At 40.1% G+C, this 23,419-nt stretch overlaps 1 protein-coding gene across 3 annotated transcripts in view; it reads right to left on the reverse strand.

Moving 5' to 3' along the window:
• macrod2 (mono-ADP ribosylhydrolase 2) overlaps positions 1–23,419 on the reverse strand; it is a 384,195-nt gene that overhangs the window by 89,803 nt on the left and 270,973 nt on the right. For all 3 annotated transcript variants that reach the window (XM_052079641.1, XM_052079640.1, XM_052079639.1), the window contains 2 exons: positions 18,557–18,587; positions 5,608–5,681 (listed from right to left, as the gene is read on the reverse strand). In XM_052079641.1, coding sequence (XP_051935601.1) covers positions 5,608–5,681; positions 18,557–18,587 — 105 coding nt within the window. The remainder of the gene's footprint in view (positions 1–5,607; positions 5,682–18,556; positions 18,588–23,419) is intronic.

The following is a 23,419-nucleotide window of genomic DNA, read 5'->3' on the forward strand; positions in this document are numbered from 1 at the left end:
GTTCAAAGAGAGTGGAGGAGCAGGCTGGAGTTTGATGAGTCTCCTGTCCTCTTCTGAACCAATGGCTCGACCCGCTCTCACTTTATCACGGTGTGCCAGCCTACTGTTATCTCCGCTACACTAAATCAATTAGCATGTCATTAAGATAGCTTTTTCCAGCACAGTAAGTGTGGAGGTGGTGCTGCACTTACAGACCGTCATATCTGGGTATTGGTGTGCAGTGGATGGCTCTTGGATCGGCAGACTGTATACAGTAGCAGCTGGATTAGGGAGGCCACAACAAATAGATATCAAAAAACTTCTCCATTTGCCGCATCAAAAACCAGATCTCACCATTTTGTGAAAAACATACATAGCCCAATACATGAAACAGTCATTTGTTTGTGGCAGTACAATCGTCAAAAATGTCCATGACATCTGTTGTTATGATGAGCGAAATTTTCAATATCATCGTATCAGAATCTATAATTTAATATCATATATAATTAACACGTTTGAAATAGCGAGACAATGCTCCTAGAACATTTAGGAAGCATCATGGATTGTTTGATCGGCTTTCGCGGGCCGCATAAAGATGCATTGTAATTTATTGTGAAAAGTTAGCCTCAAGATAATGATAATTTATAGCAATTTCACATGCTGCAAAAAGATAAAAAATATTCCTTTGAAAAGGCATCTCTAAGCACACTGTTTATCATCAAAAAAATACCTAAAATAAAACATGAAGTTTGGGCTTTATCTTCCTGCCTGGCAAATGACAATAAGAGAAATCGAAGATTATGAAAGGACAAGCTCCCCCAGATTATGCCCTGTCAAAATTCTCGTTTCATCGAACTACACAACCATTCTGTTATTACTAAAGCAAAACCTTTCTTTTGATATGAGGGAAAGATAAAAGCTTTAATTCCCCACAAAAGATATTTCACTCAAGGGCACAATCAAATATTTTCCAGATAAATGTTGAAAATACTCTTACATTTACTGTTTGTGATAAACTCTATATTTTTTTTAATCTTCAACAGAACACATTTAAACACAACCACTTTTCATCTACAGATAGCACGAGGCATTACAAAGTTACAATTGAGGACCAACTTTCAACAGCATCCATTCGCTAATTGAATCCATATCGTCTTCAATCGATCCAAAAATTGATGCGAGTTTCATTTTGAACTACTCAAAGTGGTTGTTAGGGGAATCAGAAAGCACACGTCACATTATTCAGAAAGGGGAAGATCATAAAACCCTCAGATCATAAAAGACATAAAACCCCAACGCTGCAGCCTTCGGGCCAGTCACTGATATATCACACTACATAATACACATTGAGTGTCGGCGCAAAGTAATTAGCTGACACCAAATTAAGAAAAAAAAAAAAAAGAAAAGAGTCAGAATTTACAAAACCTCTCTTGCCAGAAAGGTATTTCAGTTTGGAGACACCGTGTGCCCATTTCAAACTCCGCATCACATACGGTGTGCGCATGCAGAGCCCAATGTTCAGTCCTGCTCTCAGTTGCTGCTCAGACCACATGTGCCTGACGCTCCCAGTCGCAGCAGAGAATTCAAAGGGGTGTAGACGCTCACTTCAAAAGAGCCGCGCCAGCTTTGAACGGCATGCCAGTTGCGCAAACCATCAGTGGGACGCATCAGCATCCTTGAGGCACGCGGTGGGAAATGTGGCCGCTCATGCGCCCACAGATGCCACCCTTTGGCACACACCTCTCGATACAAGAGACGAAACGACTATATTCCTTACTTCTATGCTTTAATACAGCACTCATTAAAATGATAACTTTCACAGGGAATGATTGACATATAAAATGTAATGGTTTTTTTCACAATAGTGTGTTGCTTTCTATTAAAGAAAGATTGTTACTGTCAATATTATGGTGATCGTGTTAGTTAACTGATATGGAGAAAGTAACTTGGTATGTTGGCTCAGAGTGAACCATGCAGGGTCCAACTCAATTTGCATGTTCGGGATGTGTATGCTTCGTTGTTATTTCACATTTCCTATTCTTGATACATTACTGCTGAATACACCGGCAAATATACAACAAAGTTTAGAAAAGGAATTTTCGGCTCCTCTGATTCAAACTGAATTGTATCACATTGTTCTAGAAGAGCCAAATGTAATTCTTGAATCAAATCCATGGTAAATGATTCTAAATCAATTGTACCAATTATCCTATTTAGAGTTAACACAATTTATGTACAGTCAAACCTCAGTTTTCGAACATCTCTGTTCTTGACCATATCAATTTTCGACCAAAAATTTCGTGTTTTTTATGCCTCGGATTACGACCGAAATTAGTTTCTTGACCAAACTGAGCACGCTTGAATGCACCACTTCACTCCTCGCGCCTTCCTTACACGAGAAAGTGATGCTTCCTCGGTTAGACGAGGATGTGACGCTTCCTCATGTAGCGTTCCATTGTGAGCAGACGTGTTCAATAAAGATTTTTTTTTTTAAAGAGCGTGGTTTCGGTTTTCGAACAAATCGGGTTTTGAACAGCCTTCTGGAACGGATTATGGTCGAAAACTGAGGTATGAGTGTACTTGGCTGAAGAAGACCATCTAATTTTGTGGTGACTTTTTTGATTTTTTTTAATTTGAAGGACCCCCCCAACCCCAAAAAAAAAAACATTTTCTTTAATGACAACACATTTTACATACTGTATCCTAAAAATCTATTGTATGCTTTCATAACATAATCACAGGAGCCCACTGTGTTTTTACGCATACATTTCGAGCATTACAGTGTTAGTTGTATGCCTTGACAGAATTATGAAAAATCCTGTTATTATTCATTAGCCATCAGTGAAATAATCTCACACGTTTTACACGTTTTATGTGCAGTGCTTAAGAGCACACAGTAAATGCTCACCTTGGACCGAACTCATCACGAAAGGCCAGAACAGGTTTTAGCTGCTTGCTGTAAAGAACGTTTCATGATCAAACTAAACCGTGTGGATCCTCCAACAACCTGTAGTAAGTTAGAACAAAAGATAGTGATCGCTTTGAATAAATATTTTTACTTTGATTGTAGAGGTTGCTCTCAAAACTTTATGACAATAACTAGGATTAATTTTCAATTTGATCCAAAACTAAGAGGGTGTGAAATAAATAAGACCAAATGAGTGGCGTTCATTCATAGAATCATTCTGTTTCTTGAGAATAAGATAACTCCCCCTTCCCAATTTGATTTTATGTGCCACAGTAGAGGCTGAGCCCCTTCATTCGGTCATCTATTGTTATTTGAAGCATCACTGCTGCACTCAGGTCTCTCTCGATTAAAGGGTCTTGGCACACAGCTGCTATTTATTCTTCCACAATAGAAGCCTGCATGGGTGTGACATTGCTGCACTTTGGTGAGTGCACCTGTGTTAGAATGCTGGCAGAGGAGATAAACTCAAGGCTAATCAATCAGAGTGTGTTCTCTACTTTTCAATTCCGCTCTTGTCGAAGCAACGACACACTGCGGGACAACCAAGTCTTAATGTAACCACCATCCTTCGACTCCACACATATTGTGTTTGCATGCTATCAAGTTAGTCTAGACGTGGATAGCTCACAAAACAGAAAAGAGACGCGCATGCACTGTATGCAGCCCAGAGAAGGGAATGGACTCTGCCACCCAAGTGATTCAGATCCTCTGCCAGGCTATTTTACAGATTTCTAAGCCACAATAGCACAGCATCCCCCCCAAAGTAGAAGCCTTATTGTCACCGTGAAATGAATTGTCTCTTGTTGACAATGACCATATTAGCACTTCAGCATAGAGCTCACTGGACTGCGGCTGAACAAGCAGGTTAAGTTTGACTGATTAATACTTATTCTTCCTAGTGGCCATTTGCAACCAGTGAGGCTTGAAGCACACATACTGCATACTATTGAGTAATGAAAGTAACAGCACCATGTTTTACTTTGGACTCAACCAGACTACATTTCCATGTCTAAATTGACAGGATGCCGAATAACAGAAACATTTATATATATATATATATATATATATATATATATATATATATATATATATATATATATATATATATATATATATATATATATATATATATGGAAACAAACTGCACTGACTTCTCTGTATAGGAACATACAGCTGCAAATGTATTGTGTGATAAAATGTAAACACCGTCACCAAGTCAAAATTGTTTTTTTTTTTTTTTAATGGAAATGCTTATGGAATTGCCAGCCAGAGTCATGTCTTAGTCAAAGTGATTAAATTGCAGGGCACCTACACATTCACACCTATAGGATGTGCAATTTCAAGTCTTCACATAAGAGTCATCTTAAAGTCTGCCGTTTATAGTCACCGGTATTCTTCGGAAAAGACGGGGTTCACCAAATGCACCTTGCAGCAATCATTTGGCAACGTCTTGTCACACGTCAGTTGCAAATTAATCCAGCAGCAGGTAAGATTTGCCTGCTTCTACACAGCATCTGTAACACCAGCTGAGCGATGCTGGAGCATATCAAGCTGTGAGTTTGAAACGGACAACCACGGTGACAAATAGAAGAGTAGCGCACGTAGATGACCTCTGACGGTTGAATTAGTCACAGGTTAATGTTCGGTGTCATATTTAACTACCCTCTGACAACCAGTTCATAACCATTTAAGGACGAATAAAAATAAAAACGGCACACCATATGAAGTCACCCTTTTTCTATATGGCTTATCCTGATTGGGAAACACATGCCAGCCTGGAAAAAACATAAAGGATATACTGGAAGGATTTGAACCCTCGACCGCAGAAGTAAGATGAAGCTGCTCACCATTCAAGCTTTTTTTTTTTTGCTTTGATGTTGTATTGTTTAATATTGCATTGATATAAAATTATTTGAAGTCATCATTAGAGTTGTTATTCCAAAGGACTACCGGTAATCATTTACGGAATGAAAAAGGAGAATTTAATTTCACGATTTATTCAATTTCACATGCTTTCCACTAGTGAAATGTTTACCAACAAATAAATCACAAAGTACAATTTATTGAAGAAGCATGAAAGACTTTGCCATGTCCAGACCATTCAAGACCTCAATAATGAATGTAACACAAAAACGCTGATAGATAATTTCATCAGATGTGTTTATGTTCTTGACTTTGCTCATACTTCTCGGCTAAAACCAGTTGAAGAATCAACAGACCATTTAAGGTCTGATTAGTCTCAGATTAGCTTTTAATTTGATGACGAATGCAGACCTCAAACTTGAGGGTTGATGTTGCGAGGCAAATTGACGAGACGCCATCAAATATAAGGATGCGTGAAAATTTGCGTTTTGTCTCACTGTGGTGGTCCGACCATGCTCATTTGTAATGACTCACCCCAGGAGGAGGAGGAGGAGGAGGATACACAAATTTCAAATCCCGCCTCAAAACACATCTGTTTCGACAAGCCTATTCACTCAGACCATAAAGCCATTGTTTTATTTATTTATTTTGTTGTATTTTTTCTTATCTTATTTGATGTAGTTTTTTAACATTGTACTCGTGATTTTAACTGCTTGTTGTAAGGTGTCCTTGAGTTTCTAGAAAGGCGCCCACAAATAAAATGTATTATTATTATTATTATTATAAACACGTCTTACCGTATTAGGATTTTCTTCGATCCAACTTTTGACTGTGTTCAGGGCAATGTCAGCTGCAGGCTCATTGGGAAATCCTACAAAAGGAAAGAGACAATGTCAATCAATACCAGTGTCTAAAAGACATTCATAACATGTACTGTAGGCAGAACTAGTTTTACTAGAATATTTTTCATTTGATCATTCTATTCCCGTGCATTGATTTCCCCCTCATACTTTTCCAGTGTTGGTGACTGTTCCGTTTTCCATTAACGCACAGAGGCCATGTACCGCTTTGCCTACAAAAGCATTTGACTCTGACTTCATTTGGAACCGTACACATTGTTGCCTGTCAGTCAAAGCTGCATCTCACTTCATGATGAGTCTTGTCTGACAACAAAACCATTATACTACAGAAATTATTTGACCAAAACAGGAATTCTGCAACAACACTCACAATTTGTGTACAGGGTTGATGGGCACGATCTATTACGATAGCAAACTTTGACCTAAGATCCCAAACAGCGAGCTGGTGGCAACACGTAACACTGGAAAAAATGGCTGCATTTAAATAAGGGTTTTGCGCTTCAAAGACCGCACACATGACAAGAAAAAAAGTCACCGGATACATCACATTTGAACATACAATGTGTGGTGTGCAGCCACAACAACACATCACATGCAAACCCGATGTCATTAATAATATTCTCGGGTCAGACGGGAAATCTCGCAAAACCTCTCGAGATTAAACGGTACTTTAGAGTAAACTAACATGACAGACGAAGAGGAGCCAGCGGCACTAGCTTATGATTGGCAGAACGTCACTCTCAACAGATTGCGTGTTTGTTTGTCCTCAGGGCACATCACAAACAGTGAGAAGTCAGGCTAAAATAATCCAACATGTTGAATATCCCCAACTGGAGATCAGAGCCGCCTAAGCGTCCATCCGAGTGGTCCAGATCAGTCTCAACATACCACGCACATCAGGAATATCTGAGAAGATGATCTTTTTGAGCCAATGCTGTAATCGTGGCTTCCTTACGAATGTTAGGAGGGGAGGGTTGGGGCTGAAATTGGGCTATTATCCTGCTGTGTGAACCAACATCATGTTTAAAACTTGGGAGAGACCAGCATCAATTTTAACCGTGCACTGAAATTACCCAGATTCAAGGAAAAACAAAACTGATGCAGTGTTTTGTCGCAGGTTAAAATGGCATCGGAGATGGTGGCATAATTTAAGACGCACTTTTAAAGACGCAAGATTGGATATGACCTTGAATAATTCACATTGCATGCACTATATTTTTCTGTCTGCATACACATAAAGCAGAATGCACAAAATTAATGCAACAATTTATGCATCTGGCTAACAATTGCAGGTGCACCCGGTTTGCAGTTCAACTTCCACATCAGTCTGTGTGCGCAGTCAACTTTGTTCCTTTTTGCACTTAAAAACTTTTAATAAATCAGGCCCACGCTGCTCTGAATAATGCAAACTTAAAAAAAAGAGAAAAAACACAACTATATCCGATGTAAAATAATTTGAAGGCAACCAACCAGAATGGGCACTCTTCCATATAATAAGCACTGAATAAGGGACCAGAGATTACAGAGGGCACTATCTTGCTATAATGACAGGGGTCGAGACCTCAATCTCAACCCAAATCAACCGGTACAAGGGCCATGCGACATTCATAGCCAGTTGGTTATTGCACGGGTCACTTTCTCTGATGTGTTTTTGTTTTTTTTCCTGGGTCACTGCCCTTGATAAAACAATGTATGACCTATGAAAAGGGTTTACAAGAGTTGCAAGGACATTTTAAGGTGCGCGTGAAGGAAAACACATCAGCGAAAGCAATCAGTCCTAACATTGCCTGAATGATGTCATCTCACACTCAAGAGTACTGGAGGTCAAAGTCAATAAATAACGGTTCTTTAAAGTTTATAGACACGACAGCAAAAACGAAACAACAGTTCGAACAACTCGCCGCGGTCTTGCTATTGATGTTTTTCTTCCTTTTTGCTTTTGTCCCTTTATTTCCCTCTCTGCCTTCCAGGAAAAGTTGATTTGCAAGGGGGGCAAAGCCATGTTGCTGAGCTCCTCTACAAGCAGGATGTGAGTAGCATGGCAGCCCGCAGTGAGAGCATGTCAGCTCTGAGGCTGCATTCGGCTGCGTGTTTGCAGATAGTTCACTGAGCGTTCAGTCCTTAGCAACTTGGCTGCAGCAACTCTGTGATAAGAACCAAATCCAGCACGCCAAGTCAGTTTGTAGGTTACCCGACAACTCTTGTCTATGTGCTTTACTTTGCAGCATCACCACCATTTGGTATTTTGTGTACGAAATTAGCATTTTCTACCATTTCAACTCACGCTTGTCATGTCGTATTGGCGAACAGATGTGAGGAAGACCAAAAAAAAAAAAAAAACAAGGAAAAAAACAAGAGTGCAAGGTGTCTCGGAAAATGGTGTCATAAAAATAAGTGTAGGAAAGCAAATGGAATAAATGTGTTCTCATGTCCACATTTGTGCTCACTGTATGATGCCTTAAGAAAAAGAAAGTGAATGAGGCTGAATGTATCTCAATGAGAATAGAACATCTGGTCACCAGCAATGGGCAAACATTATTGGGTACATTGAAGCAATTCAGCGTGTGAATTTTTTCAAGGCTGCTTATTGATCTGATAATTATGCTCCACACATCACTCAGAATTTAATAAATGAAGTAGCGGGTGCCTTTAGTAAAATGGCTCACACATTTCACATACACCTGCATGATACAATTTGATACATTTGTAGGGATGCAAAGGGACTGATAACTTCCTGAGAATTTCAATGGCAAGTATAGTTGGGGTAATTATGATTTGATCATTAAAAAAAAAGCCTTTTAATTTGGTGCAACATATCAAGTAGGCAGCCTTGTGGGTTAGTGGTAAGTACAACTGACTGGTTGATGAGACATCTGGGTTTCGATCTAAATTGGAACATTTTTTGGGGACCTTGCACGTTCTTCCCATACTTGCATATGTTTTCTGTGCACACCAATTTCCTCCGACAGCCCTAAAACTCTGAAAAGATGCTTTTGAGGTTATTGAAGATTTCCATAATGCTCATAGCTGTGAATGTGAATGCTTGTTTGTCTCCATGTGCTCTGTGACTGACAGGAGAACAGTCAAAGTATCGGGCAATTAATGGACTTAAGGAACCAAATTAATTGCCTCACATAAAAAGCTTTTAGCACTGGAAATATATACCGATATATATGTATATGTATCATTTTTAAATAAGGAGTTTATATGATTTGTTGTAGTTCACTGGACTTGGCATAAACAATTTTGTGGCTGGTGGCTTCCTAGAGCGACTAGTCACTCGACATTTGCGCTAGCCACAATTTAGTTTTTGGATAATAGTTCAAATGTTCAGCATTTGATAAATGATGTGCATCTAGTCATGTCATCCTAACATACACTCATCATCAGTGAGCCGATTGTTTACAAACATAGCCAAACATTTGGGGCCTCCATAGCAATATGTGATCATTCATTCTCCACTGTGAGAAGTACATTTTTAGACACAGGCGCACAATGCTAAATCAAATAAAATGCCCAGTAGGTTCAGCTGGCATTTGAAAGAAGCAACATTAGCCAAGTGAGTGGATGGACACCACTGTCACCATCACATATAGAAAAATGCCTAATACACCATCTTAATTACCGGTAAGCTTCTGCTGCTGTGTGGCAGGAGAGCACTGTGCACTGTGTGCCTGCGTGCGCGCATGTGTCTCTGACTCCCACTGACCGCCCCTAAATGTGTAATATTCTACAGTATAAAAAATAAAGCTATTTCTGCTCTATTTAACATGATACTTTTCTGATCACCAGGGAAAAAATGAGAAAAAAATGGACCCCCCCCCCCCCCTCCCACACACACACACTGTAAACCACCTGATCGAACCCGAACAAACCAGACTCCATCCAAATACATCCTGGTGCCCTTTTAAAAGTCAATACAAGCAGGACTATTCTTCTGCTTTGTGCTTCGTGGTTCAGCCATTATATCAGGGAACAATTGAGTTCATCTTTTTTTCCCTTAGTATTGGATCAGAAAGAGAGGCAGGGGAAATGCATCAAACAAGAGAGTAATAGTAAACATTTGTAGATGAGTAAAAGGGAAAGTTGTGAATTAGTTAATGACAGGAAAAATTTAGACAATGGTACTTTGTGACCCCCGTTGAGCCAGGTTATCAGGGTTGCTTCATTCGATTCAGCCTGGGCCACAACTCTGCTCTTAACTTGCCCGGTGTCAACTGTAGAAAGCCTTGAGAGAACATGTCAAACGTAAAGGACCCCATCAGAACTTGTTGGCCGGGTGGAAAACTGATGGGCAAATAAATTGGAGTGCACTTTGAGTATCAGGGACTCAGCGACGGCTCCCCCGAAATCCGTTGTCACGGATACCCTGACAGCCCATGAGAAAGCTTTGCACGACTTGAATAGAAAGCCAAATAAAGGCCAACAGAACATGGCGCACAATGTTTTGGAAAGAAATGGGTTCCCGTCAACAAACAGTAGTTTAAGCGTAGCCTTATGAAGATGTACAAACACGGCAAAAGAATTTAATATCACTTTTCTGATTAATTGTATTGTTTCTCCTTTCGCTCTTTGTGGCGTGTGAAGGTTTCAGTGAAAACTACTCTGTCAGGAGGTGGAGACTTGGCGTCAGGTGCAGGGATGGTGGGCCCTCCAGGGTCTCTGTGCTGCTTTGGGTCGGTTCTGTCCTGTGTTGGGAATATTGCCGGCTCAGGGAGATTTGTCTTCGTGGGGCCCACTGATGGGATATGTGCCGTGTAGTGGCGCTGATGAGGACTAGGTGGTCCAATGTTATTTCTGCTGAAGGCTCCTCTACTTCATCACAAAGCACAGCAAAGACATGGTCGGTGTGATTCAAGGGGATCGATTTTTAGGACAAGCACCTTGTGGAGAAAATAAATAAATAAATAAAAATAAAAAATACAAATGCAAATGTATAATATTTGCATAATACAACCTGTGACATGAAAGGGCAGATTACGGAAGAAGTCCCCACTGCATATAACTGCATGTCATATGTGTCAGATTAAATTAGCACGGCCTTAACTTTGCATTAAGCAGTTTCACACCGCTTGGCAACATTTAAAAGCACAATCAAAATAATGAGAGATTAATGAATATCTCAATTCAAGTCATACAATTCGAACAAAAGCCAAATATTTTTCATTCTAAAATTTGGGGATTTCAGGTTTTATGTTAATACTAATCATACCACAAATAATAAACGGGAAAAAATCCTGGCAGAGACAAAAAAATAAATGTAAAAATCATGTGTTACATCTTTATTTATTAATCTATTTTTTTAATCATTATTATAAAACTGGAGGTAAAAATTGACAAGTGATTCTTCAGTTTCCAATTTGCAATTTACTCTCCATGTGCTTTTCTTGATGATGCGAAAAGAGGAAGACCGCGCCAAGATTCAAAGCATGGCAACCATTGAACTGGAACACAGGAGAAAAGTGCATTTCAAACTTCTTACTGGCCGTGCACTCATCTCACATCTGTATCTCTAGAGTTAACTTTCACAGTGAATGTCTATAGCTCAGGTGTTTTGTCTTTTGTGAGACGATGTGACAAAGTGCTGCTATAGCACCTGATAAAGTGAGAGGAAGGAAGTCGTTAAGCCAAACACAAGAGTGTGCAATGAAATCTTCCCATGCATCCTTGGCTCGTATTTTGCTACTGGCATTCACATCCTGCGACATGCACACCACTTTTGCGAATCTTTCAATGGGCTTGAGCAGCTGCTTTTTTATATATCGTGTTGTCTAGAGATGAAAAAAAACAAAACAAAACAAAATAAAACAAAACAATTGAGAGTGCATCTCACTTTCATGCCCTTGTTGAAATCCCCACAAAAACAAAACCTGATCAACAATGAATGGTCTGTATTATCAAGCTCTTTCTCCATCCCTCAAGTTCCTGGACTTCGTCAAGGTCTCAACCTGCCTGCCATTCATTCTGACAAACTGTCTGCCATTCCTTTTGATGAACTGTCTTCCATGAAACATTCATTATATTGCCTAAAGAGGTAAATGTGTATAACATTTGAAAAATCACCAGAGGCAAATAAAAAAAAAGACTAGAAAAGCAAGAACAATGGGAACACTTTTAAACAGAAGCATCTTAAATCAGTGTGTTTAAATGAAGAAAAAAAAAACACTGACAACTTTTACGAGCTGCTTTGTCAGAGCAAATTTTAAGACTAAAGGATTCATATTGACTAGTTGTTTTACACTGACTGGGGGGGGGGGGGGGTGTTGTCACACAGTCCCACATATCGAAAGCCTTGGTTGCAGATTTTACCGGAACCGCAATGTTAAAACAAACCAGCATGGATGGGGGTTCCAGAGCGTGAGGTCAAGTGGAAAAATAAGGAAGAGGAGAGCTTTGTCACACACTCAGGCCCCCAGGACAGGTGAGTGATCTGGGGTGGAGGACAGAGAAATGCCACACAACTCCAAACAGCAAGGGTGGATGTCAAATAGCCCGGAGCTTCTTTCAGCGTTAACACTGGCACAAGTAAGCTGTGACCATGACCGACTTTACAATCCACTGAAGGAGAAAGAGACAAAGAGAGGTGGAAGCATGCTACATTATATGGGGAGGAAAGACAGAAAAAGAAAGTAGGAAGAATGGGATCAGATTTTATGGCGCAAGCCATTGTGACCTTTCTTGGAAACGATCCACTGATGTGATGCCCCGTTTTGTCCTCCATGCTAAAATTAACACCTCCTTTTAAAAACAGAGCGGACAAGACGTATGGTACAAATTAAAAGAAGACCTATACGACATTATCAATGTTTGTTCAAGTTTCAAAACAGTCTGAAAACATGACACACACTTTAACCACATTTTTTTGTATTGTTGATATGACCTTTTTTTTGTTTGTTTTGTTTTGTTTTGTTTTGTTTTGTAAAGGGGCTAGCTCATGCAAGTGAGTGCTTGTAAACACCCACCATATATGCTGCTGGGCCAACGCTAAGTCTAATTTTCCTTAAAATTGTGACTATGGGCGGAGCTTGATGGCTGCAAGTCATTGCTGGTCATGTCATCGGCAAGGAAAAAAAAATGAAGGTGGTTACTGTGTAAATTAGCTTGACGGATACATAACAGCCATCTGTTTTCTAATTTGCTTGCCCTAATTAGAGTTGAGCAGTCCCAACTGTCGTTGGGCGAGAGGTAGGGTATACCCTGGTGTGCTCCTAACAGTGACACATAAATTCAGAAAAGACTTGATGGGTGGGGGCAAGCATACCACAGACCCAACTTGTACAAAAGCAATTAAAAAGTAAGATGTCCATACAATTTCCCTTTTGATGTTTGACAACACCCTTTCATATTTGATGTGAGGTGAGAAAGGTGTTTTTGGCATATGAGCAAAAGCATATGACTCGTATCATTTCCATAGAGGAAAAAACACTACAGATGCACTTCAAACCCATTTCATCTGAGCATCACATTTTTGTTGCAATGGGTACAGTACACTTTATTTAATGGAATATCCGTTAAAAACGCTACGCAAAATGTGTTTTGTTTAAATACAGATTGCAGTCTACTGTATATGAACCACTGCAGTCCAATGAGTGTCACTTTGAATCATACGCTGTTATGATCAAATGTAAAAGTAGGGAGGGAAATAATTCGAGATATCTGTGCGCGTGGTTCCTTTTCTTTGTTGAATACATTGGCAATATATCATACTACTTATTGTATGGAGTTGTCAGCCTCAAAATGGTTGAGTCAAAAATAACCCCAAATGAGTCAAAAATGGGCAGTCAAAGTTTTGGATTATTCATTTACGTAACCCACTGAAATGTTTGTTTATTTATTTATTTAGTGGCTGGGTTGGGGGGGTGGCTGTTTTGTACAAGCACCTAAAATATTAGGTTGTTTTGTACTCTGGAAATGTGGTTTGCTTTGTGATTTATCCACCAACATTTTAGTTACATATTTAACAGTAGAAAGCCTGTTGGTCCCTTTTTGACGCAACTCTTTTGTTAGAACATTGTCACCCTTCCGACATACCTTTTGGTGGAAATGCCAACATGATGAGAATATTTACCAATGTAAAACAAAACGACCTGACCTGTACCACTTGCTGGAAACTGGCTTTCAATACATGTGTGCTTTTCCCACCTAGGGAAAGCTCACTGTCGAGAGATTTTTGCCAGAGGAAGTGAACCTGCCTGGCCATTGCTGGCGACAAAAGGCAAGATAACACTCTTGAAAGATAAGGTGTCCTAAATATCTTCAAGCTTCCTTAATCCTAAAGAAATGAAGATCGCTGGGTTGCAGGAAATAATCTTTTGTGCTTAACACCTTTGATCTGGACAGATGTGGAGAATGGAAGAATGGACAATCCAGTCCAGTTTGGGTAGATTACACCTGCATATCTCACAGAGGCACCAGTCAGGGGTACATCTCTGTCAACAGTCCTCAGACTTATCACTGAGCTACATGAAGTGGAGGATGAACGGTAAATAGGGATACGCAGTATGTTGCAAGTCTAATAAGGAGCGGTAGTATGGCTGCACTGAGGTCATGTCACCTTCAATTGTGTTATAAATGTAAGTGTGCCATGACATCTGTCAGGTGAATGTCAGACACATTGTGAATGTCGTTGCATTTGCGTACTATCAGCGGGGAACCGACTCTTGCTCTTGATCGGAGCAGAGGCCTCCGAAACAGATCATTAAAAGGCTTCTGAAAAATGCTTTTCTGCAGCAGCAAAAATATATGATATCTCCAAGAACTATATGATCTACAACCCATCTTTAAAAGAGCATTTTTACGTATGCAGCTTTGCTTGTGTTGAAGTCTGTGTGTGGCTATTTCGGTGAAAGACATTATTGTAATATTTAAAAGAAAAAAAAAGAAAAAGTGAAGGCAGGAACTGTGAATACAAATAAAGACAAAATGGCCTTTCTAAGTATACACAGTTGAGTTTTGGCACTTATCTTGTGAGACATTAAGAAGCACCTCTGCCTTGGAAGGAATAATCCATTTAAACTCAGGTCACATGGCTGTGATGGATGTACAAACAGGAGTAACACTTAATAACCTCTATCATGCTAGGTGACCCCGTGGCCCACAGTGGGTACCAGTCTGTTTATGGGTGGTACTGCCAATCTGTGCTGAAATTCTGTTGTGGTTAATGGGCCTGATTGAGGGATTAGACTGTCAGCCCAGTGTGAGCCCTCATTTTTCTTCCCATGTGTGGAAGGTACCCCCTGTGCCCCACTGCTGCACCCAACCTTTCTGCTCTGCCGTAATCTGTCAATGGTGACTGAGTCCTTTGGAATATAGCGGGGCAAGACAGTGTCAATTAGGATGAGCTTTCCTGACAAATCTGTTTTGACCAACACAAAAGAGTTTGGACAACGTGTTCCTGAAATTTTTCCCGTCACAGTGTTAAGCGTAGTCGATGTGCTTTCCGACCATGATGAATATCTCTCCTTGAACTTTGTGGAATTTTAAAATTAAACAGGTTGCACTAAAAATGAGAGAATGCAGATGGCCAAAGCAAACCTCTTGTGTCCCATAGTTGATAGTAAAATAGTTTTGAGCTGTGCTGAAAGCACAAAGGGACAATCAAAACCAATACAAAGACAATTTCCTGCTTCGTGGCTCTGAACCGTGAGAGGCATTGAGAAGGTTAATTTTCATTCATACGCAATAGAAATTTGCCTCTGACTTTATTGCCTCATTTGCCAGCCTGTGCCACATATTACAAAGAGCAGGCTTGACTCTCTTGGAAGCTCGTTTTTGTGAGCTGACTTTTTTTTACTGTATCACAGTGACCGTGATAAGCACTTTGACAATGGCACCGTATTTGAAACTTCTTTCACTCTCATAATCAATACAACATTTTGGGTCAGTCTCTACATAACCTGGTAGTTGGTAGTCTAAGGTGTACAAAAACTTTCAAAAGCTTGCCAAACATATTGGAAACCCTTCACAGAGCACGGGAGTTCTGGGAGCAGAGGGGAAATGAACAATAGAATACTACACTTCAGTATTATTATTAAAGTACCAGCCAATTCTGGACCAAGTCTGAAAAGACGTTTAAAAACGTCTTTGGCAGTGAATGAGTTAAGTGCACTCATACTGTAGTTCCTCAAAAATAAACAAACAAATTAATTAATTAATTAATTAATCCCATCCTCTATTTGCCCTTTGCTATGTTTGGACCTTCATCCATAATCAGCTGCATTGTTCTGTGAAGATGCAGTTATAGGAAGTGCTAAGCTGTTTATTTATTGAACAGACTTGAATACCTCCCCTCAGCAGCGAGCTTGGCTCGGCACTGCCTTGTACTTTGAAGTGAGGGCGTCTGGCAGAGTGCTATGACGGGCCCCCACTGGCAGTGCAGCACTTGACTACACAATGAACACAGCAAACTGCAATAAGCTATGCCCTTACCAGCAGCATACAGGAAAAACAATGATCACAACCCGTCATGCTTTCAAGAATGGCTGTGTTGCTCATATTATGGCAAATTAAGATATACAGAGTGCATTCAAGCCAAGATCCAGCTGTTAACACGGGGGTTGGGGGGGGGGAGTTGAGGAAGTTTTTGTTTTCTTTCTTAGCTATGTGGGATGTATCTTAACATGGATCAGTACTCCCGTGCCCTCCAGAGAATGATGTTGGCTACAGAAGAAATCGGAAGATAAACTTTACGGTCTCTACAAGTTATCTATGACAAGAGTTGCAGGAGTCGAGCAACTAAGATATCCCGAAATCATCCCAGCTCTATCGTGACTTTTTCACCTCCCCAAAATCAGATCAAATGCACAAGAGCATTATGGATTCAACATAAACTACGAATGCTGCATAGCTGTGAAAGTGATGAAAGGGGAAAAAGAATGATGCCAAATATTTTTTGTGCATATGTAAACTTATCTTGGATGAGTAAACAGGACAACAAACATTAAAAATCATTAGTCAAATGTTTTCCCGATTGCTTGATTCAATATTCTATGACATCACACTGCCGGGGGATGTTTGAGACCCTGTCCTCCTCCACCTCCACCTCACCGCTGCCCAATAGCAGCCACATTAACCTCTGCTTATTTGGCAAGAGAACCGTTCTGTTGGATATGTGTTTTGGGTTCTTATAAAGTTGAAATTCAGACTCAGTATGTCACAGTACGCGTAGCACTCAAGCTGCTCGAGACCATGACACTCCCATCACCATACGTTGTTCTATGCAAGACACCCTTGACTACGTACTTGTCACACATGCATAACACCATCTGAACCAAATAAGTGGTCTCATCAAACCACAGGACATGATTTGACAAATCCCTGTCCTGTGTCTGGATTCGGCAAACTGTCTGACAGCTTTTCTTGTGCTTCATCTTGTTTGTAGGATGACATACATGCAGATCAGTTTGATGCAGTATTTAGAATATGGTCTGAGCGCTGTCAGGCTGACCCCGCATCCTTTCAACCTCTGCAGAAATTCTGTCGGCACTAAAACGTCTAATTATCAACCCAGTCCTCGAATTTGCAAAGACAACTTCTGGATATGATGCTGAACATGTGCACATAACTTCTTTGGTTAACCATGGTGGGGCCTTTTCTGTGTAAATATATCCTTTATGGGCTTGGCCACTGTGCTGCAGCTCACTTTCAAGGTGTTGGCAATCCTACAGTCTTGGCCATCTTGAAATACAGCAACAATTCTTTTTTTTCTGATCCTAAGAGAATCCTTTGTCATGAGGTGCCAAATTAAACTTCCAGTATTCAGTAATAGAGTGTGAGAGCGATATCAACAACTTCAACACATTTACTCCCCTTTCACACCTGAGACCACGGAACACTCATGAGTCGCAAAGACTAGAGAAGGAAAATGGCAAATTCAATGCAATTTGGACTGTTTCACTCTGGGGTGAATTCACTTTTGTTGCCAGCAGTTTAGATATGGCTGTGTGTCGAGTTAGTTTGAGGTGACACCATGTTTACATCATCATATTTTGGGGGGAGAGGTGGGGGGGTGACTTGCCAATGAGCCAGTAGATGTATTCTTGTTTTGATCTAACTTGCTCACTGAGACATTACTGCTGCTGTAAATGTATGAAAGGATAGCTTCAGGGAACAGTGTTTGCACCACAGGTACATAATGCTTTGCTAGTAAAGAGTGATCAAGTCACCTGACCTCTTGGAACACGACTCTGCTACCAATTACAAGTCGCAAATCCTATTTAACAGATACTCACACTCACACTGACTTTATTGAAACCTTGTAAAAAAGCATTCAGACAAAAACAAAACATCTTGGTCATTTTAAATTATTCATATTAATTGATGGGAACTATCAAGTTGGAAGCACTTTTGTTGAGTTTTCTTTCCTGTTAGTGAAAGTAAATCCATATACCAATTACAATGTACACTATGTGCATTTAATATCTAAATGGGGGCAAAACTTCTCACGAGTCACACTGTTCCCAAAATGTAATTTCTCCACACCTCACAACTTTTGCTAAGATAACTTCAAAGACTTCTTCCGTTAACAAGTTTGATACTTTTACAAAGTGACTTGTGTTTAATGAGCACGGTGCATGGTTGACTTGAGGCCAGGCGCTCCGATGAGACATTTGGCTCGCCTAATTCAAGGCTACGCTTACTTTTTAACAAGTTGAACAGGTTGGTATGTTTCAACATTCTGTTTTGAACATGGTATCTTTTAATCAAATTTACGATAAACAACAAATATTACAAACATTTGCAATTGCAGATCCATTATGTGTGTGAGTGTGTGTGTGTGTGTGTGTACATACATGCAGAGTGGAGAGAGAGAGAGAGAGAGAGAGAGAGAGAGAGAGAGAGAGAGAGAGAGAGAGATGTCCGACATCAAATACAATAATAATCTTACCATAGATTCCTGTGGAGATACACGGGAAGGCCTGTGGAATGAGTCAAAGAAACATCAGTCAAAGCATATTCACAGTTAACAAGGATGACATAATTCAGCAGAGCCATTAGGACTTCTACACTGGCAATCACCTGCTAAAATGAAATGTTTCCTCACAAACTAATAAACTGGAATGGCTACAATTAAGATAAGATAAGATAAGATATCCTTTATTTGTCCCACAATGGGGAAATTTACAAGAAACTCAAACAGGGATATGAGCTGCTGGAGAGGCAGCCACTCAGCGGGCGCCATCATAAAAAAAAAAAAAAAAAAAAAAATTAGTTCCTTTCTTCCCTAAAAAGTCAAGTCAAGTCAAGTCAACAGTATTTATAGAGCACTTTCAAACAGCCATCGCTGCATACAAAGTGCTGTACATGGAGCGATTTAACATACACAATTAACAGTAAGACGAATCGGTACTAAAGGCGGTAGAAAGCACCAAGCAGTAAAATCAAGAGCAAATCTAAGTCATGCTGAGTCGAACGCCAAAGAATACAAAAAGTGACCAGTGTGTTATAGTTTTTGCTTTGCAGCACTTTGCAGCAGACAAATTATTCAAGTGTGGCGTTAATAGCTTAAAATAGTTCCATTATTCTTTACTTGTGTCAGCAAATATATTATGATACATAGGTCTTGCACTCAGCGTCCCTGTTTCACATTCATCTTTTTAAGTATATTAATAAATAGTAAAGTGTTTTGTGTTTTTTTTCTTATTCAAAGGTTCCATTTGTCCTCAAAAGCAGCTGAAGTTGTGGTTTGCATTCTTCCTAACGAGCAAGCAAAACATTAATAAATGACATACAGATAAATGTCAGCACTATCTAACTAATGGGCTAATATTACAGCCACTAATATACTAGCACACTAAATATATGACTCTAATATTAAGCAAAAATGGTGACAGCTTGTTTTTGCATTCAAAACAATGCCAATTACAAAACAAATACAGTGATACATGGTACATGTAAATAAATACAATATTTTTCAAAAAACAGCATTGTTTTCTTGGTTATTAAGGCGATAAAGCCATGAAGGTCAGTTTATAATCTGAAACTTTGTGTTTTGTTGACAGAATACCATGATTTTGATTGAATAGCGGAATGTAATAAATAATAAATTCAAAAGAGAGGACAAATGCTGCGCAGTCATCATCATTCCAAACAATGTCTTCATCATGGACTCACACAAGTCCTTTTCAGTGTCATCACAGATTTCCAGCCATATTTCACTGTTAAATGTAAAATGCTCAAATGATAAAAAATAATAATTTTGCAACCCACAGGTGATTAAAAAATAAGCAAACTCAACGAGGAGAGTGATTCTCTATTTTTCATTTTTTTCCCCGTACTTTCAAAACCTTTCTTTTTTTTTTTTTTTAAGCCAAGAGGAATGTACCTCTGTTTGTATCCATATTAACCAGTTCTAGGATTCCATCTGTCACAGTTCATTTTTCTTCTGCAAGGAGATTTAAATCTTTTCAAGTCACGGCGACCTTTTCAGGTGACCGTCTGACTCTGACACAAACAACAGATGATGAAGCGTGGCCATTTTTTTAAAGACAGTGCCAAGCTCAGCCCATGGCACATTTCCCCCCAAACATTTTGCAATTGAAATAGATGATGATCCTTTATCAGAAAAATAAAATAAAGGTCATAATATAAAATAAACCCACCCCCCAAAATAAGGCGCATTTTTAATGTTAGGGTTTGAGATGATAAAGTTGCAAATACTTTAAGTAGTGAAATGTTGGTACTTTGAGATATCCATCCATCCATCCATTTTCCAAACCGCTTGATCCTCACTTGGGTCGCGGGGGGTGCTGGAGCCTATCCCAGCCGTCTTCGGGAAGTAGGCGGGGACACCCTGAATCAGTTGCCAGCCAATCGCAGGGCACACAGCGACGAACAACGATCCACACTCACGTCTAGGGACAATTTAGAGCGTCCAATCAGCCTGCTATGCATGTTTTTGGAATGTGGGAGGAAACCGGAGCACCCGGAGAAAACCCATGCGGGCCCGGGGAGAACATGCAAACTCCACACAGGGAGGCCGGAGCTGGAATCGAAGCCGGTACCTCTGCACTGTGAAGCTGACGTGCTAACCACTGGACTACCGGGCCTCCCTACTTTGAGATAGTCCAACTAAATTACACCCCTTAACAGCACAACTACACTGAATGAGTGAATTCAAGTATTAGCAAAATTGAGTACCGGTATATTTGCCTCAAGCCAAAACAAATTCCTGGCCAGCTGTGTCTATTTCGTGCCAAAATATTTCCGACCATGAAAAGCTAGGGTAATGACATTTATGTATGCATCAAATGTAAAGTATAGTTAAAACTTGTTATTAGTTTCTGAGCCGTGTGATCCAAAGAGCGTTAACAATAATGTATCGCACCACTGTGTGAAGGTCCAGAGTTAATTACAACGGGCAGCAGTATATAGACAGTCATGACCGATGATTCCTGCTTCAGATTATTATTTCTATCTGTGGCTGCTCATTAGAAGTGAGTCAGCATGTCGGCTGGTGTTTGCATGAGGCTTGCCTGACATGTTGCCTTGTTGATGATTCTCTTTGTGTAACGAGTGCGCAGAAATTGGTCACTTGGGAAATTACTCAGTTTCTGAGGCTCCTCCCGAATCTATCACCTCATTTTAAAATGGAACACCTTTCCTCTCAGCACTTGCGCACGTTTGTTTAGCTCACAGTGTATGAGCAATGACAAATGACTAAAGGCAGGTAGTGTGATGATTGGAAGCATGACTGGACTTGCGATCCTAATATTTGACTATTTTTACCATTTTGACTCTCTAAGGCCACTTTTGAAGTGAGTTCAAATAGTTTCATTCTGTGGATAAGTACTGCCGCGTTTGTTTGTTCGTTTCGACTGTCTTTCGACAGATTGCAACTGTCTTTCTGCGAGGCGGAAAGATACATCCGTAAGGACCTTGGAACAATTGCAGATCATAATTATTCACCTGGGGCGGCCCGGTAGTCCAGTGGTTAGCACGTCGGCTTCACAGTGCAGAGGTACCGGGTTCGATTCCAGCTCCGGCCTCCCTGTGTGGAGTTTGCATGTTCTCCCCGGGCCTGCGTGGGTTTTCTCCGGGTGCTCCAGTTTCCTCCCACATTCCAAAAATATGCATGGCGGGCTGATTGAACACTCTAAATTGTCCCTAGGTGTGAGTGTGGGCGTGGATGGTTGTTCGTCTATGTGTGCCCTGCGATTGGCTGGCAACCGATTCAGGGTGTCCCCTGCCTACTGCCCGGAGACGGCTGGGATGGGCTCCAGCACCCCCCGCGACCCTAGTGAGGATCAAGCGGTACGGAAGATGAATGAATGATGAATGAATTATTCACCTGTATATAATATGTTAATAAGGTCCATATTGTCTGATTAAAAATTAGTTATTAACTTCAGAGTATGACCAGAATTACGGATAGACTGCTTTCGTACAACAGGGTAACTGTAGTGCCAGTCGTGCTATGGCACCCTGCAATTTCCAGTCATTTGTTTAGCAGCAGGACATAACACATAAACCTCAGGCAGAGTGCAACAGTGCAGCTGTAGTTGCCACCATTACGTGAATGAACGTGACGGAGATGCTGCAAAATAGCTGTGAGCAGGCAGGTAAGGTGGTCAAAACCGTTCATGGGCACGGTAACTTCTGCTCGGGGAACACCTCGTCTCGGCTGGCTGAGCAAATAGAAGCAGACCCAGCGTGCTGTGCCTATAGCTGAAAGCCCTCGAGCTTTTTTGCACATAGAAGGTATGATTATAAATCACAGCAGCAAGAGTGTTCTCATGTGACCACAAATGTAATAAGAACAAATGTGGCTGGACCACATTTAATATATTTTTAGTGTATAACAACTGTGTGCGCGTCTCTCTCTCTCTCTCTCTCTCTCTCTCTCTCTCTCTCTCTCTCTCTCTCTCTCTTTTTTTTTTTTTTTTTTAATACAAAGCTGATGTGGTTGTCGGGAACCATGACTTTTTCTGTTCTACGAATGTCAACAGATATATACACAGGTTAGTTGTATTCAATTGAATTACAGACAGACTTTCATGTTTACAACACTACAATTTTCCATTTCTTTTAAATCAACCATACCGAGCAGAATCAAAAACTATGATCACAAAACCGAGAAACAAACCTAACTGTGGATTTTGTTAATGTGTGCTTTTTAGAGTTTGAAATTGATTGGAAATTAATTCATCGCTATTATTACTTGGCAACGTCTTTTATTGGACATTACAAAAAAAACCCCTACACGTTAAAAAAAAAAAAAAAAGTTCATTTACTTATTCCTCGCAAAATGCTAGGTTTAAACCTCAACATTCACCACTGAGAACTAGAACTCAATACGCCTCGAGGCTAATGTAGAATACGTGTCCATGGCATGTAGCATTTGAAGTAATTTGCATTCCGGATGTCAAAGATACAGGTGGGCATAAAAAGAATCAAAGCAGGGACTGAGAGGATTTGCGCTGCCTCTATCAAAGTGGTATTTCATAGGGAATCTCAAAGCAAAAATGCCTCTCTGTGAAAGATTCAAGTTAAAATGTAGAAGGCGAACACAGCAAAGCCACTATGGAAGAAAAAAAAACATGCATATCAGTTTTTCTATATAGCGACACCGATCTGTGCGGACTCATTTTTTGCACTTATTTGTATGACAAAATGACACCCCCCGTAATTTGCATTGTGGTTTGCCAGGGAGACCAAAGAAATAAAAATAGTGCAAGTGTAAAAAGAACCAAAAGTCACATGTTAAAATTTTTTTGATACACATTACAAAACTAAAACTTACTAAACCTCT

The sequence above is a fragment of the Hippocampus zosterae genome, chromosome 11 (assembly GCF_025434085.1).
Source record: "Hippocampus zosterae strain Florida chromosome 11, ASM2543408v3, whole genome shotgun sequence".
In the NCBI taxonomy this organism is placed as follows: Eukaryota; Metazoa; Chordata; class Actinopteri; order Syngnathiformes; family Syngnathidae; genus Hippocampus; species Hippocampus zosterae.